This window comes from Amblyomma mixtum, chromosome 1, assembly GCF_055824585.1.
Source record: "Amblyomma mixtum isolate Tamu chromosome 1, ASM5582458v1, whole genome shotgun sequence".
NCBI classification, from domain to species: Eukaryota; Metazoa; Arthropoda; class Arachnida; order Ixodida; family Ixodidae; genus Amblyomma; species Amblyomma mixtum.
The window spans coordinates 95,557,856-95,576,024 of NC_143012.1; the positions used below are offsets into that span (position 1 = coordinate 95,557,856).

Here is an 18,169-nt window from a genome sequence, read left to right on the forward strand (position 1 = left end):
TTAAGCACTACTGAGTAAATCAAGACACAGGTGATAGAAAACAATATAATAGAAGTTATAGGTTGAAAGAAAACGATAAGGCATAATGGAAATGAAAACTATTACAGTGTATGTACTAGGCATGAAAAGAACAGAAGTAGTCGCAAAAGTACAGAAACTGGAAAAAAAATTAAAATGCCAATGTTGCTGCGGATGAGATAAAGAAATGTGGAGGCGTTAGATTCAATGGCCATGTGCGCTGGTAAAATGTTCCACTCTATGATAGTGCATGGTATGAATGACTTCACAAATGCAGGTGAGTGACACGCAATGTGTTTAAGTTTGTGCTGCTGGTCGAGCCGCAGAAAGAAGGCTGATGGTGATTGGAAAGAATCGTGGCGAAGCGATGGTTGGTGATACATTTTATGGAAAAGTGCTTGTTGTGATAGTTTGCGGTGGCAAGACTAGTCTTCTAATTTGGCGCGATTTTTTAAGGCAGTGACGCTGGCAGTATGCGAGTAGTCTGAAAAAATAAAACGCGCAGTGCGGTTCTGCAAGGACTCAGTGTTAGCTATGAGATAGGCTTGGTCAGGATCCCAGATGGCTGATTCATATTCAATCTTTGGACGAATGAGGCTGATGAACGCAAGTTTCTTGAGGTGCGGGGAAGCCAGTCTGAGGATGCGCTTTAGTAGGCCGAGTGAGCGTTTGGTGGATGGTAAAGTTAGATTAATGTGGATAAGGCATGTTAATGTTCTCAGCTGCTGCTCATTTTAGCTGTCGGCAGACTGGATTTCATTTTGATCCATGCTTACGTTAGAGACTCTTGTGCCCTGTGATCATTATGGGATAGCTGAACTCATTGACTGTAGTGAAGTATAGCTTTCGTTTGGGACATTTGTTCTGAGAAGACTAGTAGTAGTGGTAGTAACAGTGGTTCATTGTACTATCGAGCAAAAAGGAGTACTACTGAAACAAACATAAATCTGTTTAGCTAGGCTCTTTGAATGTGGAACATTTAAAGTGACTGACCACTGAACAAAATATGTCATCAGATTATAGCAGAAACGAGAAGTTCTTACCTCTCATCGTAAGAATTGAGCTCTGCTGTATCGAAACTACTAGGATTTATAATTTGTTTGCCATTGAATATCGCATCAAACAAACTGAAGTGGACATTATGGTAGAACCTTGCTTTTGTGGGTGACCATGTAACCATGTGACCTTCATGTGACCACATCTCGGTAAAATGTTACACATTTGTTGTTTTAAGTGTGTGGTGCTTTTTTCTTCATGGTGCGTCCTTCGATGAAAAGCAATGCTTCTCATAAATCTTATAGAAAAGTCTCCTGGAATGTTACGTCTCAGGGGTTGTTCTTAGCTTTTGGGTAGTGTGCAGTGCATGTGATGTGGAGTTTTTTCTTTTGTAATTTCAAGTGTGAAATTAAGATGTGAGGAGGTTTGCGCGGTGTTTCTATTCCCAAAGGTCCTGATTAGGCGCACGGTACGAGCAAATGACCTGGGAACGAAAGTGTGGAAAATTGGAGCTCCATGCATTTGTCTCATGTGGTTTTGGAAAGTGCTTACTGGCACAGGAACGAACACACACGCGACAAAGTGCTACTAACAACTGCTCATTTTTAAAGGTGTAGTGAAGAGGAATCTGAACTCGTCTTTTTGCTGCAGGAACTCAATCTACACGTTCCGAGTATTCTTAGAAACTTCGATTTATTGCTCTGTGTGGCCGATTTCCCTTATTAAATTGAATTAACGTCCGACTCTCGCCCTTTTTTTTTTTAACTCTCCTCGTACGGTGGGCGATGTCGACTAACGCGTGGAGTGCCTTTCACCCAGTCCCGTGGCGGCTTGCCGCTCTGCCATTGCCGGGGTAATGCGTAGTAATCCGTAGTAGCAAGTAGTCCGCGTGTATTTTTATTTCTGCGGGCTTATTTTGCGGCTATATTATCTGCGAATGAAATTATTTATTCACGGAAACCTAAAAAACAAAATAAAGCGAAATCAAAGCCTCCACGGAGCTGGCTGAAAGGCACTCCACGCGTTGGTTGACTCCGCCCACCGTACGGGGAGAATTAAAAAAAAAGAAAGGCGGAAGCCAAACGTTATTCCGATTTAATTAGGGAAATCAGCCACACAGGGCAATAAGTCGAAGTTTCCAAGAATGCTCGGAATGTGTAGATCGAGTTCCCAGGGTAAAAAGGCGAGTTCAGAATCCTCTTCAGTGCACCTTTAACACAACAGCGTGAAAGGCCTCTTTGCCCAGAAAATTTGATGTCGATGTTGTGAGTGCAAAATTGCGAGCATGATTCTGGAAGGTGGTGCCCAGAGAAGCAACCTAGGAGGCAGGTGGAATATCTAGCTCATGTGACCTTGTGGCGTCCATAAAAACCTGCCGACCGGATAGCGAGCAAACTGCTCACTGTGGCGGGTCGCAGTTAAATTAGTGATTGGTCACTTGGGAAGAGCAACATGGCTCACACAATTTTTTATTTATTTATTTGATACCTCAAAGGCCCCTGGTATGGGGCATTACATGAGGGATGGGCATGGTAGTTAAACAACTATGGTCTTGATAGCGTCCTTAAAATGGATGGCGTTGATGTGATGCACGGCGTCCCGTGGTAGATCATTCCAGTCCCGGGATGTCGTGGCGAAAAGAGATCGGGAATGAGCGGCAGTTCTTGCGGTGGGGGCGTAGACGGCCTTATGGTGGTTAATACGGCTTGAGAGGCGATAAGCAGGCGATATGACCGATGCTCCTAAAGGTGAATGATAAAACATATGAAAGAGGCACAATCGAGAAATTTTTCGTTGCGTTTCAAGGCTGGGTAAGTTAGCTCTAGATTTTAAAGCAGACATACTAGTGTAGTACGAATAATCAGAATATATATAAAGCGGACAGCTTGATTTTGTATTTTTCCTAAGGTTAAAGAGAGGTTAGACTGGTGAGGACCCCGTATTGCTGAAGCATATTCTGGTTTAGGAGGGACAAAAATTATGTATGCTAATGATTTGATGGATGGAAATCCCACCACTGGGAGTACCTGCCATCGCAGGGCAGTGGCGCATCGCCTAACCGCTGCACCACTGCGCCAGGAGTGGTATGAGGACTCCCAGAGATTAATTAATGTAAAGCACAGAATGAACAGTTCTGCATATAGGGGCAGTAACCCACTACGCTGTTCCGTCATACCTTTAAAGGGACAGTGAGGAGAGCACTATTAATATTTTTTTTACAGCGTAATCCGATAGTTCGGCATGTCATGGCTTGGTTGCCACTTGGCCGGCAGCGAAAGATGCATTTATTTCCAAGAAATTTGGATTCGAAGTTGAAAAAGTTTTTCCCGCCTCCCTGATTCAAACTTGGGATTCTCTTATGACGACACAGGAGTAAGTGACGTGAAACATGACGTGCACATGATGTAACGCAGACTCCGTGATTTCTAGCATCCAGCAGAGCGGCCCAGCAGCAGCCGAAAAGAAAGCTACCGCCGGCCGCGCGTTGAAAGCATCTATCGGCTATTGCGGCTGTTGCTACCGTCGCTTCGCTTACGTTTGCACTGGCGTTTTGCCAGCGTTACGATGGATCCCGTTCTCGAAGTCGTCAACGAAGTTCTCGCAAATAGACACCTTTAGCATAGCGTGTACCTTGTTACCGCTAGCGGAATACCGGAAGCCCGCCGGTGAGCAGGCGCTGATTGGTCCCGATTCTGCAGGCGCGCGCGTAGCTGCCGGGCACGTGGCGCCACCTGGTGACGTCAAGGAGATTTGCGCATGCATTGGCTGCTCCTCAGTGATTTGTGGCTTCTCTGGTCTTAGTGTTGCTAGAACTATTGGTTCTAGCAACACTGTTTTGTCCTATGAAGTCATCACGCTTGTACTTGCGAGTTTGGCCTGTGGCGGCGATACCTGTATTTTGGTTCTTGCTCTTTTCTACGTTACAAGAGCTTTGCTGTCAGTATGAGTGGCGTTTTTGTAATCAGGAGCTGGTATTCTGTCGATACAAGCCAACTTCGATTTCTCCTCAGTGTCCCTTTAATACAGAGCTTAAGTGTGTCCTCCAATTTTTCGGAGGAGACAGTATAAAAACACGCCACGACATCATGCCATGCGCAACAAGATGTGCAGTAGCCCGAGACTCACACCTTCCTCTATGAAAACAGAAAGAGAAAGGAAACACGAAAAAAATGTCACTCAGCACGTGGGCATTATGAAAGGCTAAGAGTACAGCACTTCGGATAGTTAAATGCGGTCGTTCCTGAAATGACCGAAGGTACACTGACGCATTGTTTATCTGGCGCAGCCTTCATGGCAGAAGATTCAGTGATTTCTCGTTCTTTTCTGCATTGCCCTCCGTGGGGTGCTAGATTTCCTGATTTTGCAACTTGTTCACAGGCTGTCTGTGCTCTCTTAGTCTCTTGTTTAGGCACATCCCCGTCTGCCCAACGGATCTAGGGCTACTGCACATCTTGTTGCACATGGTATGACATAGTGGCGTGTTTTTATACTCATATCTGTTCGGAAGAACAAGCAGTTGTTAGCGCTTTGTCGTGTGTGTGTGCGTGCGCGTATGTGTGCGTGCATGTACATGGTCTGTTCTGAAAGTAGTAGGACTCATTTTTTTAAACAAAATTTATTCAAGAGAATAGTACAAACGATCACAATTTGTCAAGGTAGCACCCTTCCGCACCTACACGCTGCTGCCAACCAGTTTTACAGTTTTCGTACGCCTCCAGGAACGTCTGGACCGGAATGCTGTTTAGCTCCCTGGTGACGGCCTGTTGAACCACCTCTACCGATACGTGATGTTTCCCCTTGAGCGTCGGTTTTATTCTCGGGAGTAGAAAAAAGTCTGGCGCGGCCCAGTCGAGGCAGTAGGGGGCTGAGGCAGCGTTGCCACCTTGTGCTGGGCAAAAAATCGGCGTCCTCATTTACATGATGAAGAAGATCCTACCGGTTGGCCTTTTTCTCCTCTGACAACACTCCCGGCACCAACTTCACGCACGCTTTCCTCACGGATAAGATTTCTGTCACGATCTCAAAAACTTGGGTTTGAGGAATGGTCAAGTCATCAGCAATCATTCTGATACTCATTCTACGATCACTGTCAAGTAAATGTTTCACTGGCTACACATTTTCGTTGGTCTCGCTGGTCGAAGGGCGTCTGGAGTGGTCGTCTTCCTCCACTCTTTCTTTACCTTCTCGGAAAAGCTTGTGCCACTCAAAAAACACCTGATCTACCCATGGAAGCGTCACCGTAGGCCTCCTTAATCATGTTTTGAGTCTCTTTGCCCGTTTTACCAAGATTTACTGAAAATTTGATCGCGTATCGCTGATTCAGTAAACGCTCGACGATTCTGCGTGACGAGACGTTTCGACAGGGGTTCACAGTACAAGCGACCTCCTCTCTTCAACAGCCGAGAGCCTACTGCCGATTTTCCCCAGCATTCCCAATATCCCCCTTCAATGATCCTGCACGCGCAGACCACCTCTCGTCCGCCCGTTCGCCCAGGAAAAAACCAGTCCTACTACTTTCAGAACAGACCCTGTATGTGTGTGTGCGTGCATGCGTGCGCGCGTGCCCCAGTGGCATTTGTCTCAGATATCTATGTCCTTTCACTTTTCTTTTTCTCTCCTTGCAGTCTATTACACTCCTGTCGTAATCCAGCATCTGTTTTCAAATTTGGTTGTCGTTCCCGTTGTTTGTGCCATCCATTCCCACCTTGTGCAGAGAATGGGGCGGAGTCTGGTTCTGGTGACTCGGAGGAAGAGGAGGACCCAGATGAGCTCTACTGTGTGGCCTGTGACAAGTGCTTCAAGTCGGACAAAGCGTGAGTGCCTGCTTTGTGTCGTTTTTCGTTTGAGTATGCTAAGGATTTAATGAGGGGCATTTGCGGTACTGAGAACTGCTGGCTTGGTCAGAGGGGCTAAAATTTATTAAAACCTCGGGGAATCCCTGATCGCCTTCAAAAGACACTGAGGAAGCCCCTCTCCTGCCTGCCATTATGCAAAGGAAAGCATGCAAAAGGGCCCTCAGAAAAAATCATCATCATCATTTTCGTCATAATATTAATCGTCAACTTCATAATACCATATAAACACACGCCCGCCGCGGTGGCTCAGTGGTTATGGCGCTCGGCTGCTGACCCGAAAGACGCGGGTTCGATCCCGGCCGCGGCGGCTGAATTTCGATGGAGGCGAAATTCTAGAGGCCCGTGTGCTGTGCGATGTCAGTGCACGTTAAAGAAACCCCAGGTGGTCGGAATTTCCGGAGACCTTCACTACGGCGTCCCTCATAGCTTTAGTTGCTTCGGGACATTAAACGCTAATAAACCAAACCAAACCGTATAAACGCGTGTGAGGGCCCCACTTTTTTTTCCAGATTCGGGGGCAATTTTCGGGGTGCAGCCCATACACGCGATTTGCGAAAAAAAAAAAAAAATTTGTAGAAAAACACCCAGTTGTGTAGCTATTAAGGTACTTGCCCACTGTGCTAAACCTTCAAAGCTCGGCGGCAGCACGCGAAAGCTACAACCACCACAACTACGGCGAGCACGCTTACACGCCACAAAAACAACAAAAGGCTGGAGCTGGCGATGCTGATGTCGATGTGGATGGTGGGAGGTCGCGGCAGAGCTTATCGCGGAGGCCACGGCGCGTGCATTTAGGAGGCTATTCCCACCTGGGTCGTGGAAAGTTCGGGTGCAGCCTTTACACAGATTGATTTTTTTTTAAACATTTCCTTCGGGAAAATGGGGTGTGGCCCATACACGGGTGCGGCCTTTACACGCGTTTATACGGTATTACAACCTAATGGATCAGCTGTGCAGCCCTGCATAGTATATACAGCAGACTCATGATAATTCAAACTATGGTTGAAAATTGGTTTTTGAGATAGGAAATGGAGTAGTAATTGTCTGGCATCTCGGCGGACACCTGTACTGGGCTTTAAGGGAAGGGAGGAAGGTGGAAGTGAAATAAGAAAGAGAGAAAGAGGTGCCAGAGACCTCTAGTGGAGGTCACCTGAATAATTTCAACCACCTTAACATGCACTGACATGCATCTTTAGCATGAACTTGCATTAACATGAACATGTCTTGCATCAGGCTTACTGACTGGAAAAGCATGCGGGCGGGCCCTGTCTGGTGTGAAATGCCATGTCAGTGAATAGAATTGTCTGTCTCCATTTGTGCAGATTTGCCAACCACGAGAAGTCGAAGAAACACAAAGAAAACGTGCAGTTCCTCAAAGAAGCCATGGAGGAGGAAGAGGAGCAGTTTGGGAGCTTGGTGCGACCCGAAGAAATGCCTGCCAATGCCGATGAACCCGAAGATGCGGGCGATGGCGCGGAGAAGAGCCCGCCGAAAACGAAACATAAAAAGAAGTCTAAAAAGTAAAGGCAATGAAAATTATCAAAATCTGAGAAAGTGTGGTTTCCCTTTTAATTCCTTCAAAAACGACATTGGAACTTGCTCACTAAGAAATCAGAGTTTTGTTATCACTGAAAGGAGGAAACTTGTCAAGCATATTGATTTCAGGCGCTGGGAACTGAAACCCACTGAACGATTGGATGCATTCATAGAGAGAGTGAGAGGCCATCTGGAGTTGTGTGTTCGTTGAAGGATTTCCGGTGTCTCACAGATTCCTTGCAGCAAACAAATGTCAGCAGACATTGAATGTTCTGTGGAAAGGAACTTAATAAATGCCTATGTGCCACTGCCATTGCCAAGGAGACAGAGAGCATCTTGATTTTGTGCCATGTCTGGAACCTCTGAGCCCTTCTTGGTTGTATTGACGCCTGCAGACTTGAATTCCTCAGTGTTGGAAATAAACCTCTCCCTGTTTGCAAACAGTATGACGTCAGGTGAGCACATGGATAATTAGGTGTATCAAAAGAAAGCTGGCTTGCGAAAGCACCCTTTCCAGTACGTGGCCTCATGAGCAATCAATTGGCGACTGGAAAAATGATCTCAAGTGTCCGGCAAACGTACACTTTCGTAATATTTTTGTGAATCGCCATGGAAGGGCATGTTGGCAAGAAAGTTATTTCAGACCTGGGTACCTGTACCGCTTTGTTAAGGTCCTTCACAGAGGCGACTGCCTGTATAATACATGCATCAGCTCTCTTGAGGAAAACAAATTTCCTGGGGCTCGTTCATGGCAGAAAACCATTGTGATTTGCTGTTCGACAATTCTTTACTTGGTTCGGTCTGCTCGTGGACGTTGGATGTGGATGGCACGTAAGTAGCTGTAATATGTCAAATGTTGGTTGCGTTTGGGTGAATGTTGATGAGTACTAATTACTCCCTTGTTACAGCTGTAATTGGATGGCGATGCCAATGTACAGTGTTTGTTAATGTTTCAGTAGCCTTCCAGAACGTTAGCCAAGGTGAGCAGATGCAGGCCTGCACTTGAGCATTCATTTTTGAAGCAGCCATTGCCAAGCAGACTTACACGTAACGCATTATGTAATTAGTTGCATGCAATAAATTGAATTTTCAAATTTTGTGATGTACCCAATGCATTTTGCAAGGCGTAAAGTTCTAGGTAATCCGATCATTCTTTTTCTGCAATTCATCGTCATCATCATTAGCCTGACTAGTTCACTGCAGGACAAAGGCCTCTCCCATGTCTCTCCAGTCAACCCTGTTCCTCGCCAGTTGCGGCCACCGTATCCCCGCAAATTTCTTAATCTTGTCCGCCCACCTAACTTTCTGCCACCCCCTGCTATGCTTGCCTTCTCTTGGAATCCACTCCGTTGCCCTTGAGGACCAGCCTTCGCACTTGCCTTTGCATGACATGCCCTGCCCAAACCCACTTCTTCCTCTTGATTTCAAGTAGGTAATTGATTACTAGTAATCTGCTGCCTTTTTTTTCCAAACGCAAGTTGTACCCAATAGTATAACTTCTAGAGCCTGAACTCAGTGGAAAACACATATCACGGAATTCCCGCCCGTTAGAGCGAGAACATTCGAGCTGCGGACAAGCCGCGCGCTCGTGGATGCCTATGAAAGTCTGAAAGAGGCCTGCATTTGACAGCGTCGTGGTTCGCATTTGACCACGACGGCACAAAGGAATGTCTTGTTTGGTGAGCTTGGGCTTTGCCTCCTCGGAGCGCAAACAGCGAAGCGCAGGGCTTCGCGTAACTTCCAAGTGGCGCACTTCCCTCCGGCGCGTACATCATAGCCCCGACTCGATAGGCACTTCCACTGCGCGCTGGGGCATACGCCAGAGCCAGTCTGCACATGTTCGCGGCGCTAGGCGCGAGCTCCAATCTGTACTTTTCAGATTCGCGCTCGCGCTATACGTGCCTCGGCGCATCGTAAGCGGGGTCCGTATAAGTCATGGAAATGGAGGTCTCCAGTTTACAATGATCGGATGACCGCGGAGCTCTCCCTGACCCTTTCTCTGTGGCTTGCAAATCTTTCAGTCGCCACGAGAAGTGGAGGTACCAGGGCACCAGGAGCAGGCAAAGGGGGAAAGCATGCCCCTTTTCGACGCCTGGCGCTGCTAGTCGCTGGATAATTAAGGTATCACAGTGCCGCGTTCCTTTTTCCCGCGCCGCCAGGCTTGGAGGAAAGAGATGGGGCTGCCGCGGCTCAGTGTTGAGAAAATCAAAAACACCCACATTTGCAGCTACTTTCCACAGAGTGGCGGGATTCCAAAGCCTTGGGGCTTTCCTCTAGGACCAGCATGCATGCGGAAGATGTTGCTTCAACGAGTTACAAAAAATTATTGTTTCCTCTTTATTCTGAATGTTTGTTCACGTTATCTGCGAAGTTACTCGACAGCAAGCCCTTCCGACCTTTCCACTGGGCGAGGGATATGCCGAAACATCTCTCGCCCATCATAGCCTGAGTTGCTTTGGGTCGTTGAGCTCCATAAAATCGAAAAATATGCCTGGGCTGTTGCAAACCGGTTCCGCTTTCTGTTCCATTTTGCTGACGTCAGTGCACCCAACAGCCCAGCGACCAATATGGCGACGTCCAGGGAGCCTTGTCAACCGTAGTGGTGCAAGGAATGCGCCTGCATGAGGAGCTACACTGCAAGGTGCGAGAAAGGCCCACCGGACATTAGTTCATCTGCTTAGTCTGTAGAAGACGGCATTTCAAGGATTTCGTCCGGTCACACTCGCTCCCGGAGGGGGGCATTCGTTGAAGCGGGGAGATACGAGAGATTCCGCCGAAAGCTGATAGCACGGAAGATAAGACGGAAGCTGACAAACGAGCCTGTCATTATACTTCTCTGGGAACGCGTGTTGAGCCGTACGCAGGAGAACGTCCGGACAGCTTTTTCCCTGGCTATCCTCGCAACACCTAGTTACGGAAATAAACCTTCAACCTACAATCGTGGCGCCAAGGCGGGAGACTCCTGGAGGTTGAATATTACAAGGTGATGAGGCCAGCAGAAGAAAGCCTTTCGTTTCGGGAATCTCCGCTTCCTGGACACCTGCTGCTGGACCAACGTACACAGAGAGAACACAATCTTTTGGCTTTTGGGAGTTATCTTCTGCACTATAGTACAAACTGACAGTCACAGGCAAACAGGACAGTTTATGCTGTAGAGGTTTCGAAAGATATTCGGCTACTTGTTTCTGAGAAAGAGGTTGGCATATATTCGACACATGCAAGCAACTTTCAAGTAGCATATGGGCGAACATAAGCTATGCATCTTCCCGCGTGTCAAAGCGTTCACTTCCTGCGCTCACTCACAAACTTGCTTTTGTCTGAAGCAATGAAGCTAATGAATCACTTTTCTTTGTCTATATCATCACAACTTAACAGTTAGCGGCTGTGAATATTTATAAAAATGAAAAAAAAATTCTAGACACAAAAGGGCTGCTTTTTTTTTTGAGGAAGCAATTAGTTTATGCGTAGATAAGCGGTGGCGCAGGGACCAGCAGCTCATTTAAAAGCCAGCTATAAAATTTTCACCGCTGTTCTCAGGCAGAACAGAACCGCGCGACATTTCCGATGTCGCCCTGGCTCCAGCTCGCTTAGAATGGAGAGCAAAAGGCACATTGCGAGAATACAGCAGGCCATGACTTATACCACAGTCGTTTAGGCCTCTCATGAACTGGCGAGCAAGCGCGATGTCGTATAGCCACGACCGGCTTTATTGAGGGCGACCTGCTCATTCAGACGTCCCCTATGGCAGCGCGCGTACCGAGAAACATCGCCCGACTGTACTCAGCGGGGACCGCCAGTCTACGTACACTCTTACCAGAAAGGAGTAAAAAGGGAGTTGTCCTTTAGCGCACATGCTTTTATAAGAGGGAATGCGCTAGAGGACAGATTACTGATTTTTTTACTCCCATAAAGGCCTATTCGTGTTTGGAGTGCAGACGGCGGCTTCCACGCAAGTCGGGAAGAAGGCGGGAATAGAGTTCTAAAAGGCGCGCAACGCAAGGACTTTGCAGAAACCGGCATTACCGTTGTGCCATTATTTGTTGTCGCCTAGAAAAACCACGCTGCATGGTGTCTTCTCTGAACAAAAAAAAAAAATAGCGCAAGAAAGACGGCAACAGGAGCACACTTCTTCTTCTTCTTCACATCTTTATAATGCACATACCCACGTTGGGGGATTGGCCAAGGTATAGTGGTATACATAAGGAAATTTTCATAAGATTACGAGAAAATATCGGAGCCAAACGTGAATTTTGAAAAATGTATTCATGAAAAACGACAGAAGAATATTTGAAGTGAAATAACAAAGAACATTTTGCCGATAATAATAATTAAAAAAAAAACTCCGAGACTTTTAAAGGAGTTAGCAAATCAACCTACCAGTTGCAATTATGTAATCATGGAGATTCCCACAAATTGAACCCAATGCAAATCATTTGGCGCTCGCTCCGAACGATAACAACACTGGCAGAGATAACGGGAGCCCTAACCTGAAGAGAGGGACCTCCAGGTAATTCTTTCTCTGAAGTGCGAACTTTGGACAGTAGAGCAGGAAATGGTCCACAGATTCAACGTCCCCGCATGAGTCACATAGGTTTGTCGGAGACCACCCACATCTGCATAGGTATAAATTTAAACTGGGAATCCTGCACCGCAGCCGCGTCATTGCTACCTCACACTGCCTGGTTTTACACGAACGGACGTTCCATTTATACGCTAAGTGCTGGTAATCAGTAGTATTTAGTAAGGGATCGCGTAACCTGGCTGATATGTGTTGGAACCGCTGAAACCTGGAGATCGCCAGCAGACTGATCGCCAGCAGGAACACACACAGCGCTCTTCTTCTTCTTCCTCTTAAAACATGGCACATACCCACATGGGGGATTGGTCAAGGTGCAGTGGCATAAACATGGAAATTTCCATAGGCGATTACGACAAAATATCGCAGTCAAGCGTGAATTTCGAAGCATGTGTCGATGAAAAATGACAGAAGAATATTTAAAGTAAAATAACAAACGGCATTTTGGTGAAAAAAGAGCTCGAAGAATTTTAGAAGAGTTAGCAAATCAACCTACCAGTTGCAGTTATGTTATCATGGAGAATCCCGCAAATTGTGGCGCTCGCAACGAACGATGATAACACTGGCAGAGATAACGGGAGCCCTAACCTGGAGAGAGGGATCTGCAGGTAAATCTTTCTCTGAAGTGCGAACTTTGGACAGTAGAGAAGGAAATGGTCCACAGATTCAACGTCCCCGCATGAGTCACATAGGTTTGTCGGTGACCACCCACATCTGCATAGGTATATAAATTTAAACTGGGAATCCTGCACCGCAACCGCGTCATTTATGCCTCACACATCCTGGTTTTGCAGGTGTTCTCATCCTCGTCTTTCTCGCGGCGCTTTTTGTTTTCGGTATTTGCAGCCTGCTAACTAGTTGCGACTTGCACGCTTGACAAGGTTTTATTGGAGAACAGTTTAACTAATGCTGCCGAAAAAGTTAAAAGTGCAGCAAGCGCGGTCGCGAAAAAAGCAGAAATCTATCGACATTATGATGTTTTACTGCCATATGCTAGGTTTCAAGGAAAAAAAAAATTTTTCGCCCGCGAGGCCCAACAGCTTTTTTTCTCATTAGTACATGTGTATATCGAGAGTGCTTTTTCACAGTCACCTTAATTACTGCTGTCATTCGTATTGGGGACAACTTCAAACACAAACGTTCATAAACTGTTTGTTTTTCAAAAGAAAGTTCTTCGTGTGAAAGGCAATAAGCCTCCCGACTTTCATTGTGCTCTTTTCAGTGCGCTTAGAACCGTAACACTGCCTGCCTTGATAAATCACTTATTGTCAACTTTCAGAAGAGGTGTAAAAAGTATTCGCGTTCTCAGCTTTCTCGTTAATCTCACAAAACACACAGCCACAGCCACAACTCGAGCTCCAGAGACTTGGTGTGTCCATCACCTACATACTAATTATGGCAAGCAAATGCTCTGCCACCGGCTGCCCTGCTTACTGAATGATATTTCCAGATGTAATATCAATGTGCTACCGGCTGCCCTGCTTACTGAATGATATTTCCAGATGTAATATCAATGTGCTCACTTGTTCAGAAAGAAATCTGTGTGTAGTGTTTCTTGCTCTCATGACGGTTGTTCTTCCAGTTTTCTTTTTCCTTTCGTACTTTTTTTTTCATTCATTATGCGTATGTCAAGATTGTTATATAAATTTGTCTTTGATCTGTTGTTCTTGTTATTCGTTTGATAACACAAGTTTCTTTGCCAGCTAGGATGGCCAAGTTTCCTTCTTGCCCTGCTGCTCCATCGTCGCCATTTTAAAAAAAAATCATGGAAGCCTCTTCGGTGCCTCAGTGGTTATGGCATTTGGCTGCTTATTTAAATGACGCGGGTTGGACCCCAGCCGCGGCGGTCGAATTTCGATGGAGGCGAAATTCTAGAGGCCCGTGTGCTGTGCGATGTCAGTGCACGTTAAGGAACCCCAGGTGGTCGAAAATTTCCGGAGCCCTTCACTACGGCGTCCCTCATAGCCTGAGTCGCTTTGGGAAGTTAAACTCCCATAAACCTTTTTAAACATGGTATTTATTACAGTAGAATATTGCTATTGAAAGGGGGCTCGCGTACTAGTGAACTCAGCGATACAGTTCACCAAACAGCTGAGCGAACGGCAGCAAAATCACAGTCAGTCTACACAGCCAGAGAGCTGGAGCCGCGCGCCGGCACACTTCGTCGTCAACTTCTTCGTCTGCCATCGAGGCTACCTGAGGCGCATTCATAATAGTTCAGGCGCGTTCATTGTATTCACTACAATGGCCCCGGGATGGAAGAGGAGCCATCCTGGCGACCTAGGGTGATGGCAAGAGGAGCGGGTCGTAATAAGTCTTGAGGCGACTGACATGGACAAGCTCACGGCCGCGACGACGTAATTCCGAAGAGGGTGTAAGCGGCTCTACAATATAATTAACAGGGGATGTTGATTCGACGACGCGGTAAGGGCCATGATGTTCTCTGCGAAATTTCGAAGACTGTCCTGGTGTAGTGGAGGGGACCCAAAGCCAAACTAATGAACCTGGAGAGAAAGCGTGCGCGGTTTGATGGGCATCGTGTTCATGCTTTCGGCGACCTTGGGAGTCCGAGGTGAAAGAACGGGCCAGTTGGCGACATTCCTCGGCGTGCTTGGCGAGTTCGGAAAGGGGCGTGCATTCGGAGGCGTCCGGAGCGTACGGCAAAACCGTGTTCATTGTGGAGGACGGCTCACGGCCATACAACAGGTAGAAAGGGGAAAATCCGGTGGTTGACTGGGTGGCGGTATTGTATGCGTACATCACAAAAGGCAGGACAGCGTCCCAGTTAGACTGATCTGACGAGACGTACATGGTGAGCACATCGCCGAGAGTGCGATTAAAGCGCTCAGTCAGCCCGTTAGTTTGAGGGTGGTCGGCAGTGGTGGTCCGATGAATGATGCGACACTCTCTGAGGAAGGCTTCCACCACGTCCGAAAGAAAGACACGGCCTCGATCACTGAGCAACTCGCGCGGCGCACCATGGCGAAGAACAAAATTGTGCAGCAAGAAGTGGGCAACGTCACGAGCAGTGGCAGCGGGTAGTGCGGCGGTCTCTGCATATCGGGTTAGGTGGTCGACGCCAACAATTATCCAGCGGTTCCCAGATAACGTGTAGGGCAGCGGGCCGTAGAGGTCGACGCCAACACGATCGAATGGGCGAGCCGGGCACGGCAATGGCTGCAAGGGGCCGCTCGTACGGGGCGCGGGAGACTTGTGTTGCTGACAGGCGATGCAGGAGCGGACGTATTGGCGAATGTACCCGTACGTGCCCCGCCAATAATAACGTTGAGATATTCTTTGGAACGTCTTCAACACACCGCCGTGGGCACATTGTGGGTCAGCGTGAAACGAGGCACAGATCTGAGAACGTAAATGGCGAGGTATCGCGAGGAGCCACCGTCGACCATCTTGCGTGTAGTTACGGCGGTAGAGCAGGCCATCACGGAAAGCAAAATGGGGTGCCTGGCGGCGGAGAGTGCGCGAAGGCACAGCAGTGTGAGCGTTGATCACGACGTCGATGATCGACGCAAGCCACGGGTCTTTGCGCTGTTCCGCAAGCATATCAGAGGTGGTAAGAGGCGAGAGGACGGGTTCTGGCACGGATGAGCATGCAGCGGCGGTGGGCAGAGGAGATCGAGATAGAGCGTCGGCGTCCATGTGCTTGCGGCCAGAGCGATATACAACGCGGATGTCGAACTCCTGAAGGCGGAGAGCCCATCTGGCGAGGCGGCCGGCCGGGTCTTTAAGAGACGACAACCAGCAAAGCGCGTGATGGTCCGTGACGACATCAAACTGGCGGCCGTACAGATAGGGTCGAAATTTCATGAGTGCCCAGACGATCGCTAAACATTCCTTCTCCGTAACGGAATAATTGCATTCAGCCTTGCTGAGCACCCGACTCGCATACGCCACGACGTATTCCTCATAACCATCTTTCCGCTGAGTCAGGACAGCTCCGAGGCCGACGCCACTTGCATCAGTATGCACCTCGGTAGGGGCTCTCGGATCGTAGTGGCGAAGTATGGGCGGCGAGGTAAGAAGACGGCGCAGTGTGGTGAACGCGTCTTCGCATTCGGGTGACCAAGTGGACAGGTGGTTGTCGGTTCCGAGCAGTTTCGTGAGTGGCGCAATGATCGACGCAAAATTGCGGACGAAGCGCCGAAAATAGGAGCACAAACCGATAAAGCTCCGAAGCTGCTTCATTGTTGTCGGCTTGGGAAACTCCGCAACAGCGCGAAGTTTGGCCGGGTCGGGGAGAACGCCTTCCCTAGATACAATGTGACCCAAGATGCATGGTTAGCTGCCGGGCGCCGAAGTGGCACTTCTTCAGATTAAGCTGTAGGCCGGCGTCGGTGAGGCAAGTCAGAACCTGCTGCAGGCGCGTGAGGTGAGTGGAAAAATCTGCCGAAAAGACAACGATATCGTCCAAGTAACAGAGGCACGTGTGCCACTTCAGCTTGCGTAAGACGTTATCCATCATTCTTTCGAATGTAGCTGGCGCGTTGCACAGGCCGAATGGCATAACGGTGAACTTGTAATGGCAGTGAGGGGTAACGAATGCGGTCTTCTCACGGTCAGCGGCAGCCATCGGGACCTGCCAGTAGCCCGAACGCAAGTCAAGAGAGGAGGAGTATTCGGCACCTTGGAGACAGCGTCATCGATGCGGGGAAGCGGATAATTGTCTTTGTGGGTAATTTTGTTCAGTCGCCGGTAATCGATACAAAATCTGATAGACCCGTCTTTCTTCTTGACCAGCACCACCGGAGAAGACCAAGGGCTGTGAGAGGGACGGATGACGCCACGGTGCAGCATGTCTTCAACGTGCTCACTTATCACTTCACGCTCAGCCGCAGACACGCGATAGGGGCGCTGCCGAAAAGGCGGGTGGGAGCCGGTCTCAATGCGATGAGCCACGGTTGATGTACGGCCTAAAGGCTGATGGGCTGCATCGAAAGCGAAGCGGAAAGTGTGGAGAAGGGCTGAAAGCTGCTGACGGTAGGTAGACGAAAGAGTATCGTCGATGGCGGCGCGGAAAAGTTCGTCAGGCTCAGGTTCAGTAGCGAGCTCGGAATGCATGGCGTTTAGTGAGGGACCGCTGGCTGCCTCGTGGACATTAAGGGCAGAGAGAAGGCAGACAGGTTGAATGCAGCCAGGGGACTCACCAGGTAGCAGGGTAAGGACACACGGGGATGGATTGTAGAGCAGCATCCTCGTGACACCCCGCTGGACATCGAGGACAGCAGAAGGTAGCGGCAGGTTCTTCCGGCGTACAAAGGAAGCAGACGGCGTAAATAAAACGGTGTCATCAGACGCGGCACGGCACGACAGGGAAACAAGGGCAGATGCTCCCGGCGCTACTTCAACATCTTCAGCGATGGTGACTTTGAGTGGCAAGGGGGCAGAGGTTTCAGTAGTAAGCTCGTCAAACAAAGGAGAAAATTCAACTTCAGCGCGGGCGCAATCGATGACGGCGTTGTTGTGTGACAGAAAGTCCCACCCGAGAATTATGTCATGTGAGCATGAGGACAGCACCAACAATTCGACTGGATACAATATATCGTCAATGATGACTCGCGCTGTGCACGAGGCGAGAGGGGCAATGCACTGTTCACTAGCGGTGCGGAGCGAGAGACCCGTAAATGGCGTCGTGACTTTGCGCAAGCGGCGGCAGAGTTTTTCGTGAATCACTGATACTGAGGCACCCGTGTCGATAAGCGCATGTACCGGCAGTCCGTCGACGATGACCTGAAGAACGTTGCGTGGGGAAAACGGACGCCTTGAGCTTTTCGAACAGAGGGCGACGGTGCATTGGTGACAGTGAGCGGCGGCGAGGTGATGGAGAACGTCGGGTCTCGTAAGCACGACGGTCGGGGGCGTACGCGTCTAGCGGCGAGGATGGAGAAGCCGAATAAAACATCTGAGATGGATGCACAGGGGTCGAGATGGTTGGCGATGCCAGCATGCGACGGCGACATTGGCGGGCGACATGTCCCGGGTACCCACAGGAGTAACAGATGGGACGGTTATCCGATGTGCGGCAAGGGTTGTAAAGCCGCTGCGGTGACGGCACTAAACGGCTGCCATCTTAAACTCTGCTCTTTCTCATGATCGTTATTTATCTCCAACGAAAGCTTTCCGGAACATGGAATATTTAGCCCCGTTCTCTATTTCAGTCACCAATCTCACA

The 18,169-nt window shown here is 48.6% G+C and overlaps 1 protein-coding gene across 1 annotated transcript in view; it reads left to right on the plus strand.

Moving 5' to 3' along the window:
* LOC149367261 (dnaJ homolog subfamily C member 21) overlaps window positions 1–7,729 on the plus strand; it is a 28,956-nt gene extending 21,227 nt beyond the window's left edge. The window contains exons 9-10 of the mRNA XM_089554849.1: window positions 5,729–5,828; window positions 7,193–7,729. Coding sequence (XP_089410975.1) covers window positions 5,729–5,828; window positions 7,193–7,394 — 302 coding nt within the window. The 3' untranslated portion in view covers window positions 7,395–7,729. The remainder of the gene's footprint in view (window positions 1–5,728; window positions 5,829–7,192) is intronic.
* The last annotated feature ends 10,440 nt before the right edge of the window (window positions 7,730–18,169 follow it).